General features: G+C 44.1%; 2 protein-coding genes across 2 annotated transcripts in view; both read right to left on the bottom strand.

The window, feature by feature from the left end:
• The window catches only part of LOC141073435 (uncharacterized), a 77,947-nt gene that overhangs the window by 42,738 nt on the left and 14,634 nt on the right, over positions 1 to 20,575 (bottom strand). The window lies entirely within an intron of this gene.
• LOC141074096 (uncharacterized) lies at positions 14,630 to 20,573 on the bottom strand. The gene is made up of 2 exons (XM_073561624.1): positions 20,026 to 20,573; positions 14,630 to 19,580 (listed from the first exon to the last, which is right to left on the bottom strand). The coding sequence occupies exons 1-2, from the start codon at positions 20,039 to 20,041 to the stop codon at positions 18,661 to 18,663; spliced, it is 936 nt and encodes a 311-aa protein (XP_073417725.1). The 5' UTR covers positions 20,042 to 20,573; the 3' UTR covers positions 14,630 to 18,660.

Below are 20,575 nucleotides of genomic sequence, written 5' to 3'. Positions count from 1 at the left end.
CCTACTCAGGACAAATTACAAAACAATTTTTGGGGTCCAATTTCTCCTGTTACCCTTAGGAAAATAAAAAATTGGGGGCAAAAATATCATTTTTGTGGAAAAAAATGATTTTTTTATTTTCACGTCCGAGCGTTATAAACTTCTGTGAAGCACTTGGGGGTTCAAAGTGCTCACCACACATCTAGATAAGTTACATGGGGGGTCTAGTGTCCAAAATGGGGTCACTTGTGGGGAGTTTCAATAGTTTAGGTACATCAGGGGCTCTCCAAACGCACATGAAGACGCAGACCATTCCATCAGAGTCTGCATTCCAAAACGTCACTGCTTCCCTTCCGAGCCCCGACGTGTGTCCATACAGTAGTTTTCTCCCACATATGGGGTGTCAGCGTACTCATGACAAATTGGACAACAACTTTTGGGGTCCAATTTCTCCTGTTACCCTTCGGAAAATGAAAAAATTGGGGACTAATTGATCATGTTTGTGGAAAAAATACGATTTTTTTATTTTCATGCCCTGGCATTATAAACTTCTGTGAAGCCCTTGGGGGTTCAAAGTGCTCACCTCACATCTAGATAAATTCCTTAGGGTGTCTAGTTTTCAAAATGGGGTCATTTGTGGGGGGTTTCCACTGTTTAGGTACATTAGGGGCTCTCCAAAGGCAACATGACACCCGCAGACCATTCCATCAATGTCTGCATTCCAAAACGTCACTACTTCCCTTCCGAGCCCCGACGTGTGCCCATACAGTAGTTTTCTCCCACATATGGGGTATCAGCATACTCAGGACAAATTGGACAACAACTTTTGGGGTCCAATTTCTCCTGGTACCCTTGGGAAAATAAAAAAATGGTGACTAAAATATCATGTTTGTGGAAAAAATACGAATTTTTTATTTTCACGCCCGGGCGTTATAAACTTCTGTGAAGCACTGGGGGGTTCAAAGTTCTCACCACACATCTAGATAAGTTCCTTAGGGGGTCTAGTTTCCAAAATGGTGTCATTTGTGGAGGGTTTCCACTGTTTTGGTACATCAGGGGTTTTCCAATCGCGACATGGTGTCTGATCTCAATTCCAGCCAAAAACGTCAAATGGCGCTGCTTCCCTTCCAAGCTCTGCCATGTGCCCAAATAGTGGTTTACCCCCACATGTGGGGTATCAGCGTACTCAGGACAAATTGCACAATAACTTTTAGGGTCCTGTTACCCTTGGGAAAATAAAAATTGGGGTGAAAAGATCATTTTTGTGGAAAAAATATGATTTTTTAATTGTACCGCTGTACGTTATAAACTTCTGTAAAGCCCTTGTGGGTTCAAAGTTCTCACCACATATCTAGATAAGTTCCTTGGGGGGTCTAGTTTCCAAAATGGGGTCACTTGTAGGGGGTTTCCACTGTTTAGGTACATCAGGGACTCTCCAAACGTGACATGGCGTCTGATCTGAATTCCAGCCAATTTTGCATTGAAAAAGTCAAACGGCGCTCCTTCCATTCTGAGCTCTGCCATGCGCCGAAACAGTCGTTCCCCCCCACAAGTCAGGTATCAGCGTACTCAGGACAAATTGCACAATAATTTTTGCAGTCCAATTTCTCCTGTTACCATTGGTAAAATAAAAAAAATAGAACCTGAATTATTTTTTTTGTGAAAAAAAGTTAGATGTTCATTTTTTTTTTTTTTAAATATTCAAAAAAATTCCTGTGACGCACCTAAAGGGTTAATAAAGTTCTTGAATGTGGTTTTGAGCACCATAAGGGGTGCAGTTTTTAGAATGGTGTCACTTTTGGGTATTTTCTATCATATAGACCCCTCAAAGTGGCTTCAAATGTAATGTGGTCCTAAAAATAAAATGGTGCTGTAAAAATGAGAAATCGCTGGTCAACTTTTAACCCTTATAACTTCCTAACAAAAAAAAATTTTGGTTCCAAAATTGTGCTGATGTAAAGTAAACATGTGGGAAATGTTAGTTATCAAGTTTTTTGTGTGCTGTATCTCTGTGATTTAAGGGCATAAAAATTCAAAGTTGGAAAATTGCGAAATTTTCAAAATTTTTGCCAAATTTCCGTTTTCTTCACAAATAAACGCAAGTTATTTGAATGAAATTTTACCACTAACATGAAGTGCAATATGTCACGAGAAAACAATGTCAGAATCACCGGGATCCATACAAGCGTTCCAGAGTTATGACCTCATAAAGGTACAGTGGTCAGAATTGTAAAAATTGGCCCGGTCATGAACGTGCAAACCACCCTTGGGGGTGAAGGGGTTAATAAATATTCCATGAACAAAAGATATAAAGTGAAGGGAACATCCACAGAGATTGGGACTGCAGAACCGGAGACGTCAGTAACAGATGATAAAACATGAATATAAACTACAGAAAATTGTAATCCCAGTAAATGTGACTGTCCCAGAAAGGCCCTGCATACAGTCATGGCCAAAAGTATTGACACCCCTGCAATTCTGTCAGATAATATTCAGTTTCTTCCTGAAAATTATTGCAAACACAAATTCTTTGGTATTATTATCTTCATTTAATTTGTCTTAAATGAAAAAACACAAAAGAGAATGAAGCAAAAAGCAAAACATTGATCATTTCACACAAAACTCCAAAAATGGGCCAGACAAAAGTATTGGCACCCTCAGCTTAATACTTGGCTGTACAACCTATAGCCAAAATAACTGCGACCAACCGCTTCCGGTAACCATCAATGAGTTTCGTACAATGCTCTGCTGGAATTTTAGACCATTCTTCTTTGGCAAACTACTCCAGGTCCCTGATATTTGAAGGGTGCCTTCTCCAAACTGCCATTTTTAGATCTCTCCACAGGTGTTCTATGGGATTCAGGTCTGGACTCATTGATGGCCACCTTAGAAGTCTCCAGTGCTTTCTCTCAAACCATTTTCTAGTGCTTTTTGAAGTGTGTTTTGGGTTATTGTCCTGCTGGAAGACCCATGACCTCTGAGGTAGACCCAGCTTTCTCACACTGGGCCCTATATTATGCTGCAAAATTTCTTGGTAGTCTTCTGACTTCATAATGCCAAGCACACGGTCAAGCAGTCCAGTGCCAGAGGCAGCAAAGCAACCCCAAAACATAAGGGAACCTCCGCCATGTTTGACTGTAGGGACCGTGTACTTTTCTTTGAATGCCTCTTTTTTCTCCTGTAAACTCTATGTTGATGCTTTTGCCCTAAAAGCTCTACTTTTGTCTCATCTGACCAGAGAACATTCTTCCAAAATGTTTTAGGCTTTCTCAGGTAAGTTTTGGCAAACTCCAGCCTGGCTTTTTTATGTCTCGGGGTAAGAAGTGGAGTCTTCCTGGGTCTCCTACCATACAGTCCCTTTTCATTCAGATGCCGACGGATAGTACGGGTTGACACCGTTGTACCATTGGACTGCAGGGCAGCTTGAACTTGTTTGGATGTTAGTGGAGGTTCTTTATCCAACATCCGCACAATCTTGCATTGAAATCTCTTGTCAATTTTTCTTTTCCGGCCACATCTAGAGAGGTTAGCCACAGTGCCATGGGCTTTAAACTTCTTGATGACACTGTGCACGGTAGACACAGGAACATTCAGGTCTTTGGAGATGGACTTGTAGCCTTGATATTGCTCATGCTTCCTCACAATTTGGTTTCTCAAGTCCTCACACAGTTCTTTGGTCTTCTTTCTTTTCTCCATGCTCAATGTGGTACACACAAGGACACAGGACAGAGGTTGAGTCAACTTTAATCCATGTCAACTGGCTGCAAGTGTGATTTAGTTATTGCCAACACCTGTTAGGTGCCACAGGTAAGTTATAGGTGCTGTTAATTACACAAATTAGAGAAGCATCACATGATTTTTCGAACAGTGCCAATACTTTTGTCCACCCTCTTTGTTATGTTTGGTGTGGAATTATATCCAATTTGGCTTTAGGACAATTCTTTTTGTGTTTTTTCATTTAAGACAAATTAAAAGAAGATAATAATACCAAAGAATTTGTGTTTGCAATCATTTTCAGGAAGAAACTGAGTATTATCTGACAGAATTGCAGGGGTGTCAATACTTTTGGCCATGACTGTAAATCGACATAACAATAGAGAAGGGACATGTGTCAGGGCAGAAATAATTACCGTATATAATCTTGTATAAGCTGACCCGAGTATAAGCCGTGGCACCTAATTTTGTCACGAAAAACTGGGAAAACTTATTGACGAGTATAAGCCAGGAATGCATGGTTCTTCATCCCCCATTCTCGGTTGCGTGGCTCTTTATTCCCCATCTTCGGCTGCGTGGCTCCTTATTCCCCATCCTCGGCTGCGCGGATCCTTACTCCCCATCCTCGGCTGATCGGATCCTTACTCCCCATCCTCGGCCGCGCGGATCCTTACTCCCCATCCTCGGCCGCGCGGATCCTTACTCCCCATCCTCGGCCGCGCGGATCCTTACTCCCCATCCTCGGCCGCGCGGATCCTTACTCCCCATCCTCGGCCGCGCGGATCCTTACTCCCCATCCTCGGCCGAGCGGATCCTTACTCCCCATCCTCGGCCGCGCGGATCCTTATCATTATCCTTGCATACGTGGTTCCTCAACCCTATCCTTGCATGCGTAGTCCCCATGAGAAAAGCATTTAAAATCCGACTTACCTTCCCTGCGCGCCCTCGGAGCATCTTGTTTCGATGCCAGCAGCTCCCGCGGCCGGGCGATCATGTGTCTCTGCTCATTGAGGAAATGAATATTCACCCCTCTTCACACCTATGGGAGTGGAGAGGGGTGAATATTCATTACCTTAATGAGTGGGCACCAGTGATAGCATGGCAGTTGCTGGAAGCTGTTGGCTGCGGCTGTAACTGTGCGTACTAGAGAAATGAACATTGTCAGTGCAGTGAATATTCATTTCTCTTTTGGAGCAGGCACAGGCTTTAGCCGCAGCCGCTGGCTTCGGCGACCCACTGCTCTGCCGCTCCCCATCCTCCACCGTCTTCTATCACAATGACTTGTGTATAAGCCTAGGGGGGATTTTTCAGCACATAAAAACTCAGCTTATACACAAGCATAAACGGTATTCTAATGATGTGAAAGGTCGGTTCACTTAGCTGCTCCTTGTGGTAGACACAGGCACACGCGGGGGGGGGTTGAAGTCTCTGGGTGGTTTATTGCATCATAAACCAAAAAAACTCAAATGGTAACAGAAAAACAGCCTTTCTGGCTAAAAATATATATATATATAAACAGTTCATACACAGTCCTGCCTAGCACTTTTTGGACAACACATACAGTTGTGGCCAAAAGTATTGACACCCCTGCAATTCTGTCAGATAATACTCAGTTTCTTCCCGAAAATGATTGCAAAACACAAATTCTTTGGTATTATTATCTTCATTTAATTTGTCTTAAATGAAAAAACACAAAAAGAATTGTCCTAAAGCCAAATTGGATATAATTCCACACCAAACATAAAAAAGAGGGTGGACAAAAGTATTGGCACTGTTCGAAAAATCATGTGATGCTTCTATAATTTGTGTAATTAACAGCACCTGTAACTTACCTGTCGCACCTAACAGATGTTGGCAATAACTAAATCACACTTGCAGCTAGTTGACATGGATTAAAGTTGACTCAACCTCTGTCCTTGTGTGTACCACATTGGGCATGGAGAAAAGAAAGAAGACCAAAGAACAGTCTGAGGACTTGAGAAACCAAATTGTGAGGAAGCATGAGCAAACTCAAGGCTACAAGTCCATCTCCAAAGACCTGCATGTTCCTGTGTCTACCGTGCGCAGTGTCATCAAGAAGTTTAAAGCCCATGGCACTGTGGCTAACCTCCCTAGATGTGGACAGAAAAGAAAAATTGACAAGACATTTCAATGCAAGATTGTGCGGATGTTGGATAAAGAACCTCGACTAACATCCAAACAAGTTCAAGCTGCCCTGCAGTCCGAGGGTACAACAGTGTCAACCCGTACTATCCGTCAGCGCCTGAATGAAAAGGGACTGTATGGTAGGAGACCCAGGAAGACCCCACTTCTTACCCCGAGACATAAAAAAGCCAGGCTGGAGTTTGCCAAAACTTACCTGAAAAAGCCTAAAACGTTTTGGAAGAATGTTCTCTTGTCAGATGAAACAAAAGTAGAGCTTTTTGGGCAAAGGCATCAACATAGAGTTTACAGGAGAAAAAAAGAGGCATTCAAAGAAAAGAACACGGTCCCTACAGTCAAACATGGCGGAGGTTCCCTGATGTTTTGGGGTTGCTTTGCTGCCTCTGGCACTGGACTGCTTGACCGTGTGCATGGAATTATGAAGTCTGAAGACTACCAACAAATTTTGCAGCATAATGTAGGGCCCAGTGTGAGAAAGATGGGTCTCCCTCAGAGGTCATGGGTCTTCCAGCAGGACAATGACCCAAAACACACTTCAAAAAGCACTAGAAAATGGTTTGAGAGAAAGCACTGGAGACTTCTAAGGTGGCCAGCAATGAGTAGAGACCTGAATCCCATAGAACACCTGTGGAGAGATCTAAAAATGACAGTTTGGAGAAGGCACCCTTCAAATATTAGGGACCTGGAGCAGTTTGCCAAAGAAGAATGGTCTAAAATTCCAGCAGAGCATTGTAAGAAACTCATTGATGGTTACCGGAAGCGGTTGGTTGCAGTTATTTTGGCTAAAGGTTGTGCAACCAAGTATTAGGCTGAGGGTGCCAATACTTTTGTCTGGCCCATTTTTGGAGTTTTGTGTGAAATGATCAATGTTTTGCTTTTTGCTTCATTCTCTTTTGTGTTTTTTTCATTTAAGACAAATTAAATGAAGATAATACCTAAGAATTTGTGTTTGCAATCATTTTCAGGAAGAAACTGAGTATTATCTGACAGAATTGTAGGGGTGTCAATACTTTTGGCCACAACTGTATGGCAGCTTTCACAGAAACGTCAGTATGGAGACTTTCTTGCCTCCACACAACACAGTCAGAAGAAAAAAACAACTGGCTGGACATTTCCCAAGTCACACCCTTGAGGTGGAGATATGGTGAGTAAGCGTCCAGCTGATCTCTTTACCTACTCACCTAAAAACCCATACCACAAGGCCGCTTAACTCCTTCAGCACATAGCATGCTGAAAAGAAACTTATAGGTTTCTAGATCATGGAGGAAAGCAATCTCCCCTCACATACAGTGCCAGTGACTCGTCACATATTGCCACCCTCTGCCTAAAGCCAGTGTCTTTGGCACCTTTCGACACCAAACAGGGAATTCGGGAGAGGGCATCTGCGATCCCATGTGACTTCCCGGGCCTGTGTTCTACATGGAACTTGAAATCCTGGAGGCCTAAGAACCACCTAGTCACACGGGTGTTCTTACCCTTTTTCTCAATTAACCATCTCAGAGGGGCACAATTGGACACAAGTTTGACCCTCTGGCCAAGTAGATAATACCTGAAAGTATCCATGAACCATTTTATGGCTAGGCACTCCTTTTTGATGATGGCGCAGTTTTTACTTGCATGACGAGAGCTTCCTGCTCAAATACAGCATGGGATGTTCTTCATTTATTACTTGAGAGACCACTGCTCCAAAGCCAACTTCTGAAACATTCATCTGGACCACAAACTCTTTGCTGAAGTCTGGTGCAACCAGAACTGGATTTTGACAGTTCTCTTCAGTTCCTGGATCGCCATCTGTCTTCAGTCCATTTAACTATAGTCGATTTGGTGCCTTTAAGATCTGTCAAAGTCGCAGCGATTATAGCAAACCTCGGAATGAATCGCCAATAGTACCCAACAATTCCAAGAAACGCCCTCACTTGCTTCTTGGAAAGCGGTTGCGGCTACTCTTGAATCACCTCGATCCTGTTGATTTGCGGCTTAATTTTGCCTCTCCCGACAACATAGCCTAGGTACTTGGCTTCTTCCTTCCTTTCCTATGGCACATTTTCTCAGATTTATCGTGAATCCCACATTTTTTAAGCATCCAGAACCGCCTGTACCTTTGGCAGATGAAAGACCACTATGTCATCGAGGTACGCTGCAGCATACTTATGCAGAGCAAGGATCCGATCCTTTGCCTTATGGAAGGTGGCCGGGGCCCCCTACAGACCGAAGGGAATCCTGGTGTATTGAAAACACCCATCAGTCATCGAGAAGGCTGTCTTCTCCTTGGCACTCTGGAACATGGGGATCTGCCAATATCCCTTTGTCAGGTCCAGGGCTGTAATGTAATTCATGGGTCCAAGTCTCTCAATGCATTCGTCCACAAGAGGCATCGGGTAAGCATCAACGCTAGACACTTCATTCAGCGTGTGGTAGTCGTTGCAGAACCGCCACTCACCGTCAGGCTTCAGTACGAGGACGATGGGACCGAACCATTCACTTTTCAACTTCTCTTTCACCCCGAGATCTAGCATCCTCTTCACCTCATTGGATATCACCTCTCTCCGTGCTTCTGGAATTCTATAGGGCTTCAGATTCACCCTTACATGCCATTCTGTCAACACGTCATGCTCGACCACTTGCGTATGTTCCTGCAACTCTGACAAAAGGTCCCATTTCTGCAGCAACAGCTCCCGACTCTGTTGCCTCCGGGCTGGCATCAGAGTCTCTGTAATGGTGATGTCATCCACGTTGACTTTAAGACTGGCTCCCAGGCAAGGGATGTCCAGCGATTCCCAATCTTGCCAGGGTTTGAGCACATTCACATGATAAACCTGGTAGTTTCCTTCACCCCAGCTGGTGTACCTTGTAATTTACTTCACCCACTTTTTCCACCACCTTGTATGGGCCTTGCCACTTGGCTAGGAACTTGCTCTCCATTGTGGGGATATCACTAGCACGTGGTCCCCTGGCTGGAACTGCCTCAGCCTCGCTGATCGGTTATACACCCTTGCCTGTGCCTGGAGAAGATTCTCCTTCACAATAGGTATCACTTTCACCATTCTCTCCTGCAGCTAGTCATCATGTTCTATGATGCTCCGGTGTGGCGTGACCTCATAGAATCGTAGAGTTGGAAGGGACCTCCTGGGCCATCTGGTCCAACCCCCTGCTCAAAGCAGGATTCGCTAAATCATCCCAGTTAGATGTCTGTCCAGCCTCTGTTTGAAGACTTCCATTGAAGGAGAATTCACCACTTCTCGTGGCAGCCTGTTCCACACATTGATCACTCTAACTGTCAAAAAGTTTTTTCTAATATCTAATCTGTGTCTCCTCCCATTCAGCTTCATCCCATTGCTTCTAGTCTTTCCTTGTGCAAATGAGAATAAAGTTGATCCTTCTACAATGTGACAGCCCTTTAGATATTTGTAGACAGCTATTAAGTCTCCTCTCAGTCTTCTCTTTTGCAAACTAAACATTCCCAAATCCTGCAACCTTTCCTCATAAGACAGGGTTTGCAGACCGGTCACCATTCTGGTCGCTTTTTCTGAACTTGCTCCAGTTTGTTGATGTCTTTTTTAAAATGTGGTGCCCAAAATTGGACACAATATTCCAGATGAGGTCTGACCAAAGAGGAGTAGAGGGAAATAATTACTTCACGTGATCTAGACTGTATGCTTCTCTTAATACATCCTAGAATTGCATTTGCCTTTTTGCTGCTGCATCACACTGTTGACTCATATTCAGTCTGTGATCTATTAGTATACCCAAGTCTTTTTCACATGTGCTGTCACTTAGCCCTATTCCTCCCATTCTATATATGCTTTTTTCATTTTTATTGCCCAGATGTAGTACTTTGCATTTCTCCCTGTTAAAAACCATTCTGTTAGTTGCTGCCCACTTCTCCAGTTTATTTAAATCTTTTTGAATCCTCTCTCTCTCTTCTCTAGTATTAGCTATCCCTCCTAGCTTTGTGTCATCAGCAAATTTAATCAGTTTACCCTCAATTCCTTCATCTAAATCGTTGATAAAGATGTTGAACAATACAGGGCCCAGGACAGAGCCCTGTGGTACCCCACTTGAGACATTCTTCCAACTGGATGTGCAGCCATTTACGACCACTCTTTGGGTCCGATCACTAAGCCAGTTATGAATCCACCTAACAGTTGCCTTGTCCATTCCATACTTAGTCATTTTTTCAATAAGGATTGTATGAGAGACTTTGTCAAATGCTTTGCTGAAGTCAAGATATACTATATCTACAGCATTTCCTTGATCCACCCAATCAGTAATACCGTCATAGAAGGAAATTAAATTAGTCTGACATGACTTATTAGTTACAAACCCATGCTGACTCTGTTTAATCACTTCATTCTTATCCAGGTATTCACATACATGTTGTTTAATAATTTGTTCAAAGATCTTTCCTGGTATAGAAGTCAGACTCACCGGCCTATAGTTGCCTGGGTCCACCTTCTTCCCCTTTTTGAAGATAGGAACAACATTTGCTCTTCTCCAGTCTTCTGGCACTTCTCCTGTTCTCCAAGAATTTTCAAAGATTATGGAGAGGGGTTCAAAAATTTCTTCTGCTATCTCCTTCAGTACTCTGGGGTGTAATTCATCTGGACCTGGAGACTTGAATTCATTTAGGTTAGCTAAGTGTTTCCTCACTATCTTTCTGTTTATAGATATCCTGGATTCTTCTATTCCCTTAATAGGACAGTGAATAACAGTTGATGTTACATTTCCTTTCTGAGAGAAAACAGATGCAAAATAGGAATTTAAAAGTTCAGCCTTCTCAACATCCTGTCTTACCATTTCATCATTTTCATCCTGTAAAAATCCTATAGCATCTTTGACTTTTCTTTTACTTTTGACATATCCCCAAAATCCTTTATTATTGCTTTTGACATCTCTTGCAAGCCTCAATTCATTTTCAGCTTTAGCTAATCTGATTTGTGCCCTGCAGGTTCTGCAGACAGCATTATATTCTTCTTTAGATATGCCTCCCTCTTTCCATTTTATAAACATTTTTTTCTTCCTTTTTAGCATGTGCTTAAGTTCTGTGTTCATCCATCCTGGTTTCCTTAAATGCTTCCTATTCTTCCCTCTTTTCGGAATTGTTAACAACTGTGCTTTGAGAATTTCATTTTTCAAGATTTCCCATCCTTCCTGGACATTTTTGTCTTTAAGGATATCCAGCCATTGGATCCCTCCAATTCTCTTTCTGAATCCCTTAAAATCTGCCTTTCTGAAATCTAACCTTGACGTCTGAGTCTTCACAGGTCTTCCGCCTCTAGTTATCCAAAATTCTAAAATAGCATGGTCGCTACCTCCTAGGGTCCCAGCCACTTTTACCTCCTCAACCATTTCCTCCCTGTTTATAAGGATTAGATCCAAGGTAGCAGTTCCCCTTGTTTTCTCATTTACCTTTTGGAAGATAAAGTTGTCAGCAAGAGAGGATAAGAATTTCCTTGACCTGTTAGTTTTGCCTGAGAGAGATTCCCAACAAATGTCTGGATAGTTGAAATCTCCCATGACAACTATGTCATATTTTTTGGAGAACTTGGCCATTTGATGCATAAAGAGTTCATCCATATCTTCAGCTTGCACAGGCGGCCTGTAGTAAATGCCTACAATGGTGTCCTTTCCATTGTTTCCTTGGTGTCCATCTTCCCACGTTTCCTTGGCGATTTCCAGGATCCCTTGCGAATGTCGACCATACAGGAGCTCGAATGGCAAGAAGTCAGTAGAGGCCTGGGGAACTTCTCTGATGGGAAAGAGCACAAATGGAAGCAGGTAGGCCCCGTCTCGACCGTCCTTCTTAATGACCTTTATGAGCATAGTTTTCAAGGATTTATTGAAGTGCTCTACTAGGCCGTCGGTTTGTGGTTGGTACACGGAGGTTCACGGTTGGGCAATCTGGAGGACCCTACAGAGTTTTCATTACTTTGCTCATGAAGGAGGTTCCCTGGTCTGTCAGAATCTCCTTTGGCAGTCCTGTTCTAGCAAAAATATGGACAAGTTCCCAGGCGATACTCTTCGCCGAAGAGTTCCTCAGGGGTACTGCTTCAGGGTACCAGGTCGCATAGTCCATGACCAAAAGGATATATTAGTGCTCTTGTGCAGACTTAATTAAAGGATCTACTACGTCTATGGCAGTTGGCTCAAACAGGATCACTATTACCAGTATTGGGACTAGAGGACTTTGGAAGTGCACAGAGGGAGTGGTTATCTTGCAGGTGGAGCAGGACCTACAATAATTCAGGTTCTCCCATTAACATCCCAGCCAGTAGAACCTCTGCATTATTCTCCCCTGCGTTTTATCCACCCCAGATGTCCCCCCAAAACATGCAAATGGGCCATATCTAGAACCCTCCACTGGTATGACCCTGGAACCAAAAGTTGCATCACTATCTCACCTCCCCTTAGTGTAGTCATTCTATACAGCAATTTGCTACTGACAGCAAAGTGTGAGTACCTCGTGTCAGCCCCTGGCTCTTGAGCAACTCCATCAATCACAGACATTTTCAAAGACCCCTTTTAGGGTAAAATCACGCATTTGAGCAGATCCAAAATTTTCCCCAGAAACCCCCAGCCTCGGAACCTTGGCCTCACTGGTCACCGTTTTGTCCTCATCACCAGCTAGGACACACAAGGGGAACTCCTCCACCTTCGACTGTGACGAGGATTCTTCAGGGTGGCGTTGGGTCCTGCTTTTCCCCGCTGGGCAACCCTGCTTTTCCCCACAGGTCCCTGAATAGGCTGAAGTCCCGCCCAATTATCATAGGGTGTACTAAGTCTCTGACTACCCCGACCTCATGGAACTCCGAACTACGGCTCGTTTTAATCAACACTCTGGAAACAGGATAGTCTTTGGCATCCCCGTGAATACAGCGTAACCCCACGTTTCCCTGGGATCAACTCCCAGAATCTAAGAGTCCTGATACCAGTACTCCATTTATGGCCAAAGGGCATGACTACGGCCCCTCTACTGGCTGATAGTCCACACTGAAGGCTGGGTAGGCATAATATGAGCAGTAATGGAAGTATACGCCAAGTTCAAATAAATTTCAATCCATCTTTATTCAATATATTAATAATAAAAAATAGAACAATGAAGATACAAACGCAAATTGAGGACTACACACCACAGGTAGCTTATGACACAGCTATGGGACCATAGGAAAAAATATATACAGATATCCTCCTATAATGGAGACAATATATACAGTGCCTACAAGTAGTATTCAACCCCCTGCAGATTTAGCAGGTTTACACATTCGGAATTAACTTGGCATTGTGACATTTGGACTGTAGATCAGCCTGGAAGTGTGAAATGCACTGCAGCAAAAAAGAATGTTATTTCTTTGTTTAATTTTTTTTTAAATTGTGAAAAGTTTATTCAGAGGGTCATTTATTATTCAACCCCTCAAACCACCAGAATTCTGTTTGGTTCCCCTAAAGTATTAAGAAGTATTTCAGGCACAAAGAACAATGAGCTTCACATGTTTGGATTAATTATCTCTTTTTCCAGCCTTTTCTGACTATTTAAGACCCTCCCCAAACTTGTGAACAGCACTCATACATGGTCAACATGGGAAAGACAAAGGAGCATTCCAAGGCCATCAGAGACAAGATCGTGGAGGGTCACAAGGCTGGCAAGGGGTACAAAACCCTTTCCAAGGAGTTGGGCCTACCTGTCTCCACTGTTGGGAGCATCATCCGGAAGTGGAAGGCTTATGGAACTACTGTTAGCCTTCCACGGCCTGGACCGCCTTTGAAAGTTTCCTCCCGTGCCGAGGCCAGGCTTGTCCGAAGAGTCAAGGCTAACCCAAGGACAACAAGGAAGGAGCTCCGGGAAGATCTCAAGGCAGTGGGGACATTGGTTTCAGTCAATACCATAAGTAACGTACTCCACCGCAATGGTCTCCGTTCCAGACGAGCCCGTAAGGTACCTTTACTTTCAAAGCGTCATGTCAAGGCTCGTCTACAGTTTGCTCATGATCACTTGGAGGACTCTGAGACAGACTGGTTCAAGGTTCTCTGGTCTGATGAGACCAAGATCGAGATCTTTAGTGCCAACCACACACGTGACGTTTGGAGACTGGATGGCACTGCATACGACCCCAAGAATACCATCCCTACAGTCAAGCATGGTGGTGGCAGCATCATGCTGTGGGGCTGTTTCTCAGCCAAGGGGCCTGGCCATCTGGTCCGCATCCATGGGAAGATGGATAGCACGGCCTACCTGGAGATTTTGGCCAATAACCTCCGCTCCTCCATCAAGGATCTTAAGATGGGTCGTCATTTCATCTTCCAACAAGACAACGACCCAAAGCACACAGCCAAGAAAACCAAGGCCTGGTTCAAGAGGCAAAAAATCAAGGTGTTGGAGTGGCCTAGTCAGTCTCCTGACCTTAACCCAATTGAAAACTTGTGGAAGGAGCTCAAGATTAAAGTCCACATGAGACACCCAAAGAACCTAGATAACTTGGAGAAGATCTGCATGGAGGAGTGGGCCAAGATAACTCCAGAGACCTGTGCCGGCCTGATCAGGTCTTATAAAAGACGATTATTAGCTGTAATTGCAAACAAGGGTTATTCCACAAAATATTAAACCTAGGGGTTGAATAATAATTGACCCACACTTTTATGTTTAAAATGTATTAAAATTTAACTGAGCAACATAATTTTTTGGTTTGTAAGATTTATGCATCTGTTAATAAATCCTGCTGTTGTGTGAAGTTTGAAGGCTCTAACTTATTTGCATCTTATCAAACCTGCTAAATCTGCAGGGGGTTGAATACTACTTGTAGGCACTGTATATGACCAATCAATAGTCCCTGGCTTCCTCAGGGACCTCTCGACCACCTGATGCCTTTCTTCAAGGCCCATCAGGTCATCCGCATTCTGTGATGAACCTTTTGGGCTCTGACATAGTGACCCCTAAAGCATGCCAATATATTCGTTTTCAACTTGGAACATTACCGGGCATCCTGCAAGGTCAAGTCAAAATAGGCTTTCTGGGGTTCACCTGTCAGATAGGGGGCCAGCACCTCCGTGCCCTCTGCTCCAGAGGCAGCTTCTCCCGCTCTGCAACCCATTCAAAAACAGTAAAAAATGCCTCTATCATCCCCTTGGTTCATCTTTTGCATGTCTAATCTTACTGCTTTTCGGACACAGGAGTCATCATCTTGATGTGGGGGAGGGGCGGTTTCTCTGCTGCGGACATCTCCAGCCAGGAGCTCCATCTGCCTTTGCTGTTGTTGAAGCTGTTATATTAGGAAATTATTAGTTTCCTACTGTACCTGGTGCTATTGCTGCTGGCTCAGGATAAGGTGCTTGAGTAGCTCCTACATTTTGTCCAACCGCTGTTCCATCTCTGTAGCTGCCTTAATCCAGGACATACGATTTGTCCACAGGTGTTACTCTTCTTTCTGGAACGTTTGCCTGCATCCGAAGCACCACTTGTGGATGGTTGGCTCAATTAGCTGCTCCTCGAGGTAGACACAGGCACACAAGGGGTTAAAGACCCTGGATGGGTTATTGTATCATAAGTCAAGACACCCCAAATGGTAACAGAAAACCAGCCTTTTTGGCTCAAAAGAAAATAAACAGTTTATACACGGTCCTGTCCAGCACCTCTTGGACAACACATATGGCAGCTTTCACAGGAGCTTCAGTATGGAGACTTCCTTGACTCCACACAACACAGTTAAAAAAAAAATCTGGCAGGACATTTATTTCCCCAGTCACACCCTTGAGGTGGAGATATGCTAAGTAGGCGTCCCACCCATCTCTTTACCTACTCACCTAAAAATCTGACCATAACATGGCCGCTTAGCTCCTTCAGCACATAGAATGCAATAAAAAAAAACAAAAAAAAACAAAAACTTATGGGTTTCCAGATCACGGAGGAAAGCAATCTCCGTGACACATATCTCCCCTAACATACAGTGCCAGTGACCCTGTCACAATCACTAAAAAATAATAAACACAACAGTATAGGAGTGAACACAGAGCGGCCAATTTAACTGACCCTGTGGTCATATGTGCACAGGGTCAGAAATGCCAGGATGTACAGAAAAGAGGGAGGATGTGGAGGATATTAACCCCATATACAGGAGTTACCCAGTATAGGAGGTAGAGTGGGACTGGGAGGGAAAAGGGGGGGGAAATATTGAAAAGACCATACAAAGAGAGATATTAAAGGATTAAATATAAAGCGAACAGCAATAACACACAGACAAACTGACATCATTGTAGTCTGTATGTAAAAACTAATCCAAACGTGATCCTCAGTGCACACTGTCACATGTATACAAGAGGGTTTTAGTTCCCGTTTCTCAGCCCTGATTCTTCATCTCCGATTCCAATCTGCTTTCTTGCCGCATTCCTCCTGCCTGGGCATTTTTCACTAAGTCTCTATCTTGCCTGTGCGCAAGCGCTGATCTACATCAGGCCAGCACATTCTCTGAGTCTATATCTGTGCATGGTGTGGCTCACATCTCACCCTCCCTGCCCTCATCACTGACAATGTCGGGTTTGCAGTCACGTGACCCATTCCACCCCCGATGATGCGGAGCAGGGTGTGTTTGCCTTCTGAAGCTGTCCAGTGACTGCTCCATTTTCGGCAATGATATATCGTGACAGAGCAGTTCTGATTGGCTCACGGGAGGTTAAATAGTTCTCTCTACTGGTTTGATGACACCCCCTGACGAAGGCTAGTGCCGAAACACGCTTTGGTGTTCACGCCATCCAGGCATGAGGAACATGTGGACAAGTATTAGTCCTTTACTTTTTCTCTTCATATTTGCAGCCCTTATTCACAAACTCTAGCTTTACCTCGCTATATACCACTATTACTTGGGCTTGTATGTTATTGGCTGAATGACATTGTTCTCCCATTATGTACTTATTTGTATACATTGATCTTACACCATCATTCTAATGTACTAGTGTCCCCTCCTGATGTGTTTGTTGCTCTCTAGTGTTAATTTTTAAACAACTTGTCTTTTACGTCTATTTCTATACAATCATATATAGTACTTTTGTACCTTTTCTTGGCTGTACACAATTATTGCAGGTTCTTTGTCTATCAGGTGCTCCTCAGCCACCTATTTTTTGTTACATGCTCAACTTCGGTACTTTTAATTAATTTAACCAATTCATTACTACTTTCTTACTATTTATGAACCATTTTGAAGTACTCCTCCTTTTGTTTCCAGTACAGGTAGTAGAGTGGAACTGGAAACAAAGAAAAACAAAAAAAAGGGCAGAAGGGGGAAGGACGATTGCTATGGTTCCAACCCTCAGTATTTTTGGTATACAGTTACTCACAGCTCAGTCATCCAGTCTGCCAGTCTGGAGCAGGGGCATGCTGAGCTGTCAGCTCGGCCGTCCAATCTGAGACTGGGAGGCATTAGCTGTCTCCATGGAATCACAATCCCAAGTGATTGCCAGGCTATTGAACGGAGCCGTTTCTCCCAGATCTCTGCCAGACGTATGTTCAGCTACTGTGTGGTTTGTGGCTGTGCCTTATCTGTTGGTATTTTGTTGCCTGACTATGGACCTTGTCTGTTTAGCCCCTTCTGCTCTGATCTACTATCATCCTGGTATTCTGACCTCAGAACTTTACCTGACTACATCTTTGTCTCTTTTTTTCTATTTATGACGTATCTTCCTGACTCCTTGACTATCTCGTCTCACGGCATACAAAGATAGCAATAAGCCGGATTACTTACCGGTAATGCTCTTTTAATGAGTCCACGACAGCACCCACTGGAGGTATCGGATCCGCCCCATTTGGAACAGGAAACCCTACAGGAAAGATAAAAGGGGCGGTCCGCCTTTCCTCCTCAGTTTTGCATTTCAGAGTACCAGGAGGACCGCCAAGGATTAGGCAATGTCTTGTATTTGTAACTTTACTTATCCAACTTTAGCCGATATACTTTTAATATTGATATTTCTAGCAGGGAGGGAAGTGAGCGGGTGCTGTCGTGGACTCATTAAAAGAGCATTACCGGTAAGTAATCCGGCTTTTTACCCTTCGCCACGACAGCACCCACTGGAGAGATTCCAGAGACCATCACCTGGGTGGGACCACCGTGCTAAGGACAGTCCTGCCAAAGCTTAGGTCAGAAGTAGACGAAAGGTCAAGTCTATAGTGTCTATAGAAGGTAGAAGGGGATGACCTAATTGCCGCCTTACATATGGTTTCAATTGGAACGTCTCCCCTCTCCGCCCAGGAGGCCGCCATTGCTCTGGTGGAATGTGCTCTGATGCCTTCCGGAGGATCTTCATTTTTTGTAGAGTAGGCTAAACGAATGGCATCCCTGATCCATCGGGAAATGGTGCTCTTTGTGACTCCATACCCTTTTTTACAGCCCTGAAAAGAAATGAAGAGAGCCCTACACTGCCTCCAGCTCTCGGACCTTTCAATATACTTTAGGACAGTTCTTCTGAAGTCCAAAGTGTGGAATTTCTGCTCTTCCGGAGTGGAGGGATCTTCAAAGAAGGTTGGGAGGAGTATCTCCTGAGACCTATGGTACTTTGTTGATACCTTAGGCAGGTATGAGGGGTCTGGCTTTAATATTAATCTATCTTGGTATACCTGTAAAAAGGGTGGATCTATGGACAGGGCCTGGATATCACCCACTCTCCTAGCGGATGTCAGTGCTACCAAGAGGGCCGTCTTAAATGATAAATATTTAAGGGATATCGTATCTATCGGCTCAAAAGGTTCTTCTGTCAGGGCGTCTAACACCAGGTTTAAGTCCCATGTAGGGATTTTGTAGGTATGTGAACCGGAGTTATTCTTTCTCACGCTGTAATGAATCGTGATATCCACTTATTGCCTGCTATATTATGGCCATACAGCGCCCCCAACGCAGACACCTGTACTTTCAGTGTGTTTACTGCCAAGCCCAACTCCTTCCCTTTTTGTAGGAATTTCAAGTTAGGAACTATCGGGACTTCTGCTGTATGAGATGCTGTATGAAACTGTAGGAATTTCTTCCATATTCTTTTATAAATTTGGGTCGTGGACTGCTTCCTGCTCTGTAGGAGCGTAGTAATTAATGATTCCGAAAAGCCTCTTGATCTTAATAGGTGCCTTTCAAGTTCCACGCCGTCAAGTGTAAGTTGTCCACTTGAGGGTGGAAGAAAGGGCCTTGGGAGAGTAGGTTGGGATTTGAGGGGAGAACCCAAGGATCTGTCACTGACATAATTCGTAGCCACGAGAACCACGGTCTCTTGGGCCAGAATGGTGCTATCAGGATTACTCTCGCCTTGTCCTCTCTGATTTTCCGAATCACTTGTGGTAGGAGAATCAATGGAGGGAAGGCGTATGCCAGCTTGAACTTCCATGAGGCCTGGAGGGCATCCAGTATGTCTGGGTGATCTGCTGGAGACAGGGAAGCAAAGGTCTTTGTCTGTCTGTTCTCCCTTGTGGCAAAGAGGTCCACTTGAGGATGCCCCCATAGAGCTACTATGTCCTGGAAGATTTGGCGACTGAGGCACCACTCCCCTTGCCGAAGTGTGTGTCGGCTTAAGAAATCTGCTTCTTGGTTGTTCTCTCCTCTGATATGAAGAGCCGAGAGGGACAACAAATAGCTTTCGGCTAAGCTTAAGATTCTTGCCGCAGAAGACATCAGAGTCTCTGATCGAGTACCTCCTTGTCTGTTTATGTAGGCCACTGTGGTGGTGTTGTCCGACAGGATCCTGACATGTTTCTGTTGGAGCTGTGGAAGGAAATGATCTAGAGCATAGTATACTGCTGTCAGTTCTTTTAAATTAGACGAGTATTCTCCTTCCTCTCTATTCAATCTTCCTTGACAAAAGCTATTCCCCATATGGGCTCCCCAGCCTTGGGGGCTAGCGTCGGTGGTTAGGATACAAGATGGTACTATAACCCATGGGACTCCTGAGGATAGATGGTCATCATCTAACCACCATTCTAGAGAAGTCAAGACCTCCTGAGTTAGGGTTATCTTGCTCTCGAGGTGACCACCATGTCGCCTCTCCTCCTGGAGGATCTGATGCTGAAGTGTGCGGACATGATAATGGGCCCACCGGACTGCAGGGGCACAGGAATCTAGCGACCCCAATAGCGACATTGCCCCTCTCAGACATGCGTGGTCTATCTATGGCTGCCTCTACTTTCTCTTTTGTTAGTGCAATCTTTACCTGAGGAAGTAGACATTTCTGGGTTATGGAGTTCAATTGGAACCCTAAAAACATCTGGAGGGATTGCGGAACGAGCCTGGACTTCTGTATATTGATGATCCAGCCTAGGTCCTGCAAAGATGAGATTGCATCAGCCACTCATTCGGTACATTGGGTATCCGAGTTCCCGATTATTAGGAAGTCGTCTAAGTAAGGTTCGATTAAAGTATCTTTTTGACGAAGATAGGCCATCACCTCTGCCATCACCTTGGTGAAGATTCTTGGCGCTGTAGAGAGGCCGAAAGGCATGGCTGTGTATTGAAAATGACGGACCTTGCCTTCGAACACCACTGCGACCCTTAGATATTTTTGGTATCTATTATGGATAGGAAGATGATAGTAAGCATCTTTTAAGTCAATCCCCGCCATCACACAGTTTGGAAAGAGAAGCTTTATGGTGGATCTGATTGATTCCATCTTAAACTTATAATTTTTTATAAACGTATTAAGCTTCCTTAAATTAATAATTGTTCTAAACGTACCATCTGGTTTGGAAATTAAAAATAAAGGA

The sequence above is a fragment of the Dendrobates tinctorius genome, unplaced genomic scaffold (assembly GCF_039654945.1).
Source record: "Dendrobates tinctorius isolate UK_male_01 unplaced genomic scaffold, ASM3965494v1 ptg000014l, whole genome shotgun sequence".
Lineage (NCBI taxonomy): Eukaryota > Metazoa > Chordata > Amphibia > Anura > Dendrobatidae > Dendrobates > Dendrobates tinctorius.
This window is presented reverse-complemented; position numbering and strand designations above follow the sequence as displayed.